The sequence below is a fragment of the Curcuma longa genome, unplaced genomic scaffold, assembly GCF_044706935.1.
Source record: "Curcuma longa cultivar G26 ecotype Majalengka, Jawa Barat unplaced genomic scaffold, ITB_CL_G26_1.1 contig_19819, whole genome shotgun sequence".
Taxonomy (NCBI): Eukaryota; Viridiplantae; Streptophyta; class Magnoliopsida; order Zingiberales; family Zingiberaceae; genus Curcuma; species Curcuma longa.
The window spans coordinates 590-8043 of NW_027431201.1; the positions used below are offsets into that span (position 1 = coordinate 590).

Below are 7454 nucleotides of genomic sequence, written 5' to 3' on the forward strand. Positions count from 1 at the left end.
TAGCAAATTTTACAAACTGTTGAACTCTATCAAAAGATGCTTCGGTAATAAATTTATTTTTTAATATATTGTACATTCAAGCTTTATTCATATATATTATAACTAATGCGAAAAAATTGAGAATATATTTTAATACCACTTAAACTTAAACTAAATATGATGTTTGAACTTCAAAATTAATAGTAATACTATTAGAGAAGATCATAAACGACCGAGAGATAAGTGTTCAGAATATCAAGTGTACCTGAAGTTAACAAATTAAAATAATAAAATACAATTAACATCAATTACATTATATAATATCTTAAATATAATAATAAAATTCTTTCAATATATGCTTGTTTGTGAACCCGATCTCCCGGCTAATACTGCAAGTGCTTCTAAATACAATTGCACTCGTGTTCGGTAACATGCATTTCTGCCGAGGTCGATCTTGCAACTAGCCATGCAGCAGTTGTGACTCGATATCACAGTGACCCATGCGGCAGCCCCACGACCGTCCTAGCCTGATATTGCAGCAGGCCACGCACCTAGGCCCACGCCCAGCTCCACGATCCAACGCCCAACCCTGTCGATAGCCCCACAGCCTTGCGACCGACCCCACAGACACACGGCCGGCCCCAACATCCCTGAGGTTAGGCTAGGTGCCAACCTCGCGCGGTCGACTCGCCACCAACCCCACAACCTGTCGTGCAACAACGAGAAGGGAAAGAAAAGGGGAAGTAGAGAAATTTATCGGGACCAGAAAGTATAATGTCGGAGTAGCATGCAATCTTGTCAAAGAGATCATGCCAGAGAGATCTAAGAGAGGAGATCCAACAGATCGGAGAAATTTAAGGAGGGAGAGAGGGGATTCGATGACTGGGTAGGATTTTAGGGAAATATAGTGATAGTGTTCGGTAGCTAAAATAACGATCGATCGAACATTGATTCGGTCGCTACTTTTGGATGCGGGGCTAGTTATTGGGACCGAACAATGATTCAATCGCTAATTTAGCGATCAAAATATGTTTGATTGCTAAATTTGTGATCAAACTATGATTCAGTCATTATTTAACGATCGAGATATGATTTTATCGTTAAATAATGATCAAATTTATTATTGTCGCTATTTAGTGAACGAAATACTATATCGATCATTAATGTAACGACTGTATTAGATTTGATAGTTAATTCTGTCACTGTTTAAGATTATTTTTGTACTGATGTTTTTTTTCTTTGTAGTGTCAATTAATCGAATTAAATGAGGAAAAACTTTCAAAAGAAATATATGGGCATGAAAGGACCCTCCACATACACTAATAGCCTTATGTCTAGGGCCACCATTTAATTTTTAATTTTATTTTTTATAAAGTATAACAACATTAACTTTTTTCCGTTTATTAATAAAAATTGATCTCGCTCTCATTTTATTCTACAAGAAAGAAGAGAGATGGTGAAATTTATTAGAGCATCTCCAATGTAGCGTTAATAGCATGTTATAATACCTTTTTATTATCTTTCCACATGACATGGAGGAGTAAATACATGAACGTGTTCAAAGTTTTGAATGCGTTCATGTCACAGGAGTGGATTTCACATATTTTTTTTTAAATTTTTTTAAGTGTTATAACAGATCAGCGTTGCAGATGCTCTTATGATCAAAGATTATATAAAAAATGGTTTAATTAAATAAATGATGGAATGCGTTGCCATAAAAAATCCGCCATTCCTCGCTTTATAATGAAGCAGTAGTTCGTTCGTTCGTTCTGCATTGACCATCTAAAGTTGCGTTTGTTCTGCATTTCCTCTCAATCTCGACGGCGATGGTGAGTGACGGGAAGCTGGAGGGAAAGGTGGTGATGGTCACCGGCGCCTCCTCCGGCATTGGCCGCGACCTCTGTCCAGAGCCGGTCCTGCTTGTCCAAGGGCCCTGGGCGAAATTACAAATTTTGGGCCCGGCTCTATCAAAACAATTTCAGTGACTTTCAATATTTTCTATTTTTTATTGATTAGCTGGATCAAACGCTCTTTAAAATTCTTCCTAAAAATTGGATTTACTTGGCCTATCGTTCCAACCAAACTCTAATTTCATGGTTGTTGATCTTTTCTGACTTTATTTTGGATTCAAGACTTAAAACAGTTGACTTGAAATTTTTTCCCAATTTTTTTCCATAGGACGAAGGCGTCTATGGCCAGATTGCGCTTCCCCATTCCCAGATTCATCTTCCCGGCGGACAGCCTGAACCTGAACGCGTCTAGGCAGCACAATTGCACAGCACTTGGCTCTTCTTCTTCCTCCTGCTTCTCTGCACCTCTCTTCTTCTTCTCCTTCTTTTTCCAACCGGTTTTGGCAGCGTCCTGATCGGCATTGGCTTCGTAAGCCTCCCAAAGCAAATCCATGTCTTCCTCCCCTTCCGCCACCTCCCGCTCTTGGCACAGCTTCTGCGTCATCCTCTCCTCGTAAAGCTTGCACGCCAGCGTCCGCTTCCAGTCTCTGTCTTTCCTCACCGACCCGTACCTTTGAAGGCTTTCGACCGATTCGCTGCTGTCGCTGTAGCTGCGGTGTCTGATTCGGCGGAGCGCTTCTGAATCGCTTCCGCTCTGGCTCGGCTGCTCTGTTTCATGAGCAGAGACAGCGTGGTCCGACGACGGTAGCCGCCCGAACACCACCTCCGCGGCGCTTCCGCGGGAGCTCGGACTCGCGTCGTCGATCGGCGAGAGGACGAGGGACGCGAATTGCTCTAAAAGATCGATCTTTTCGCTGCCATGGCTGCCCATCTCATCACTACTTTTCTCTTTTCTCCCTTCTTCGGCACTCTCTTCCTCTTCTAGTCTTCTTCCTCTTCATCGTAACACTGCAGAAGCTAAGGAAGCCTTCAAAGGAGGCCCACTCTTCCGCCTGGCCCTCCTAAGCTTCCCTTCATCGGAAACATCCATCACCTTGCCGGTGCCAATCCCCACGGCACGCTCCGCCACCTCTCCAGAGTTCATGGCCCACTCTTGCTTCTCCGGCTCGATAATCAAGCGTCACGACCTCAACTTCGCCGGCCGTCCATCCGACTTGACCTTCGCCAACATATAGACCTTTCAATTTTTTTAGGGCCCCTGTTAATTTAGGGCCCTGGGCGGTCGCCCTGGCTGCCCTGGGCCAGGGCCGGCCCTGCCTCTGTCTCAGCCTTGCCAGAGCCGGCTGTCGCGTTGTCGCGGCCGCGCGGCGGGCCGACCGCCTTAAGACCCTCTGCGAGGAGATCACCGCGTTCCGATCGGGAAACGGGGCTGTCGCCGCGGCGGTATTGCTGGACGTTAGCGCCGAGGAGGCGGTCGTCGCGGGCGCCGTGCGGAGGGCGTGGGACGCGTTCGGGCGGATCGATGGGTTGGTCAACAACGCCGGAATTCGAGGTATATACTTTGAGTAACGGCGGGAACTTCTTTCCTTTTTATTGTCAAAATATTTAAAAATTCGAGAATATTCTGTTAAATTTATCTTTAACTGCTCTTTAAATCTATCCAAATTCATTATATCATCCATCTATCTAATAAAAAAAAATTGACCACCCGACAGCTTAATAATTAATCCTGATCAAAAAATTAAACATCTAATAATTTTGATGAAAAAACTATATATCATTCTTAAACCAAAAAGTTTTAAGTATAGTTTTGATTAATATTATTATTAATTTTAGTTCAATTGGCACATAAGTTCATTTTAAAAAAAAGGTTAAAAGATTAATTTTTAAAGAATAATAGTATAAAACAAAGTCAGGATCATTTTATTTAAAAAATAAAATATAAACAAAAGATATGATAATTTTATTAAAACTATTAGAATACATCAAAATTCAATTAAAACTGTACGTTATATAATCCAACAACAATTTTCACTAAAATTGATACATGGGGATTTTTAAAAAAAAATTATTTGAATAAATAAATATGTTCTAACATACTATTGAAATCCAAATATACTTTTAAAGCAATCAGACTACTTTTAAAATGATATATCTTGTTTCTTCTTCAATTCGTGCTGATCTAATTAATTAATATATAATTAATCTGCAGGAGGTGTGCATGCATCAGTAGATTGGTCAAAGGAGGAATGGGATGACGTCATCAGAACCAATCTGACTGGTACATGGTTAGTTTCCAAACACGTGTGCAGGCTCATGCGCGACGCCAAGATCAAAGGATCCGTCATCAACGTTTCATCCATTGTCGGACTCCCTCGCTCTCGCAGTCCAGGAGCGATCGCTTACGATGCTTCCAAGACAGCTGTTCATGCACTCACCCAGGTAATTTGTGCTTCGATAGATCAGCCATGACATTACATGTATAATTAATTTAATTTAATTAATTCATGGAGATCGATGGATCGATCGAGTTGATTATATATATATATACCTTAAATAAGTAGTGCATGCAGGCAATGGCATTGGATGTGGGTGCTTATAATATTCGAGTGAACGCGATCGCGCCTGGACTGTTCAAATCGGAGATAACAGCTTCCCTGATGTCGAAGCCATGGCTGAGCGGCGTGATAGAGAAAATAGTCCCATTGAGAACGCTCGGCACGACAGATCCAGCAATAACGATGCTGGTGCAGTACCTGCTTCAGGATTCCTCCGACTACATCTCCGGCAATGTTTTCATCGTCGATGCGGGTACCACTCTCCCAGGGGTCCCCATCTTCTCCTCCCTCTGATCTGATCTGGTCATATAGATATATATATAAAGCACACAGTTCTTTCTAGCTAGCTACTTCTCCTTAATTTTGAAAAAAAAATTATATATCTAATTAGCTAGCGAGCTAGTTAGCCAACCCCATGCATGATCTCGATCGATCGATCGATCGAGCAAGGGCTCCTAGCTAGCTAGCCGGCTAGATATATCTAATTGTGTGGTAATTAATTTGATTCCTAGCTAGCTAGATAGTGCCATATATCTTATCTGTAATTAATTATATTGTCGCTAGCTGATTCTTAATGTGTGGCGTCACTTAGATCTGCAGCTAGCTGCAGTTTCGTCGTTGATCGTGATTCGTGAGCGCTCACCTTCTTTCTACTTTCAACCTTAAATTAATTGCTATTCAATTAGACGAGCTAGCTAGCTAGCTAGTGACTTTTAAGTGGCGATTGATTGAATGATTTAGATATGACCAAAGTTAATTAATTATAGTGTAATAGAAGCATGACATGACCTTTTAGGGCCTGCATTAATTTGATGATAGATATATATCGTGAATGATTTATTAATTATCTCGATGAGATTAGGCTAGGCTAGGCTGGCTAGCTGTGAGGATATATATATACCAATCAAGAGATCAAGTAATTCATATATAGATTTGAGGATGCTCAGCGTAACTACTACTACTACTAATGTTGCTTGCGCTATATATATATATATATAGTTAACTTATAATCGAATCGTCGACAAGAGAGTCTAGTTCGACGATTCGATTAGACATTAATGCCAAGCTCAAGTAACTTGTAGGTCCATTCAATAGTACTGTCAATCTCTGCTTTGCTGACTAATTAACTTGTTGCGTAGACAAAATCCATCAAGTAATACTAATTTCTTCGTGCTGTAAGGATTAATACTATTATTGATATAGCCACTAGAAAATCCTCCTAATTACCTTGATCGAACTAGAAATGTTTTAATTGAGATAATATTATTGCTCGTGTAATCTTCAAACACGCACTTCAATTCACACACATGCTATACACAAGGGGCGGAGTCAGAGGGGGGCAGGTAGAGGCCACCGCCCCTCAGTTTTTTATTTTTTAAAAATAAATTACTAATATTTTAATATATTTATTTTAAAATTAATAATTAATTATTAAATATTTAAATCTGCCTCATTTTAAATATTTATTAAATGTGGCCCCCCACACACTAATACTTAATAAATTGCGTGTAGATTAAAGATCATGCATCTTCTTCCCACGTGATACACATTACGTACTTAATACTTAATAAATTTTATAGCCCTCGCGAGCATGCGTACAGTTGAAGTGTATCAATCTCACTTAATTAATTATTTTAATTAAATAATGAAGATTAACCACATTACGTACTTAATACTTAATAAATTTTATAGCCTTCGCGATCATGCGTACAGTTGAAGTGTATCAATCTCACTTAATTAATTATTTTAATTAAATAATGAAGGTTAACCACCTACGTCATGCAAATAGTTATGAATAGAAAGATATTATTAAGTCAATCTTACAATTTAAGATGGTTGCTGGAGTTAGTTATAGGGAATATATATACTGAATTTAAAATTATACAATCGAGATTCAGAATTATCTAGGTTAAGATGACCTTGACGTTGATGTCCGGACATCGATGACTGAGCAATGCAAATTCTTATGAGCAATGCAAATTCAGACTGTACGTCCAGTGGTAGGGATGGAATCAGAAACTTTATATTATGGGGACGGGGACGGGGACGGGGAAGGGGAAGAGTCGAAAGATGTGTATTTAGGGTTTAGAATTTAGGGTGTGTATTTATGTTAAGGGAGGGGGCGGTTGTGCATGTCATTACTCCCATTTTGTCCCTAATTTCTATACCTTTACATCTATTGTACTAAAAAAATTGAGAGGGGGCAACGCCCCTGGATTCGTCTCTATCTATTGGGATTGCCTCCTATGAGCCCGACTACTCAATGGCTCTGAGTGTCAAATGTCACTCAAGTTTGAATGAGTCATCTAAGTGTTGAATGTTGAGTGCTTCCTGAGTTTGAGTGGGTCGCTCAAGTGTCAATCAAGATCGATTACGAATGTATGCAGGAATTGTCTGATTGTTGATTGCCGAGTCTGAGCGGGATTCTTTGCTATGTACTGTCGAGGTCTGTGTTTAACACAATTTCTTTAAAATAGATTCATCTTCTCATACGATCTACCACCACTATGATATTCTCATTTTCAAACATCTTCCAAAGGTGGAGAAACCCCTTACAAGAAATACAGCAAAACAAGATATAAAGACAAATGAAATTGACAATGCCTTTACAATGAAAAACTTATTTTAAATGTTTTTTTATTGTTTGAAAATGTCTCTTGTTGGTTTGAAAATATAGTATCATTTTGTTTCAAAACCTCCAAGAATCAGCAATTTCAAATCTCCATGAAACTTTCTTTTTTAGGGTTGCTTTTGAGCTAATTTTCACTTGGCAATTGATTAATTATCATCATCAATCGATTGTCATGTTAGATCCGATCATTTAAATCTACAAAATGATCTTTTTACCTGACCAATTGATTGGTGAGCTATACTAATCGATTACTTGCTTCGAGTTAAACTACTAATCGATTTTGAAGTATTCTATTCAATGTTATAGTACCACCAATCGATTATCTAGCTATAGTAGTAAAGTACTGTAGCAATAAACACTAAATTCAGTTAATATAGTAAACTTATAAGTTACTATAGCAAATTCAATTTTCGGAGATTTAGGGTTTGTTGCGAA

At 39.2% G+C, this 7454-nt stretch overlaps 2 protein-coding genes across 2 annotated transcripts; one reads left to right on the forward strand and one right to left on the reverse strand.

The window, feature by feature from the left end:
- The first annotated feature begins 1805 nt into the window (after positions 1 to 1805).
- On the forward strand, positions 1806 to 4681 carry LOC141817253 (3-oxoacyl-[acyl-carrier-protein] reductase, chloroplastic-like). Its single transcript, XM_074704931.1, has 4 exons — positions 1806 to 1888; positions 3158 to 3381; positions 4042 to 4271; positions 4403 to 4681. The coding sequence occupies exons 1-4, from the start codon at positions 1806 to 1808 to the stop codon at positions 4679 to 4681; spliced, it is 816 nt and encodes a 271-aa protein (XP_074561032.1).
- LOC141817252 (uncharacterized) lies at positions 2107 to 2760 on the reverse strand. Its single transcript, XM_074704930.1, has one exon. The coding sequence runs from the start codon at positions 2758 to 2760 to the stop codon at positions 2107 to 2109; it is 654 nt and encodes a 217-aa protein (XP_074561031.1).
- Positions 4682 to 7454: the final 2773 nt, after the last annotated feature.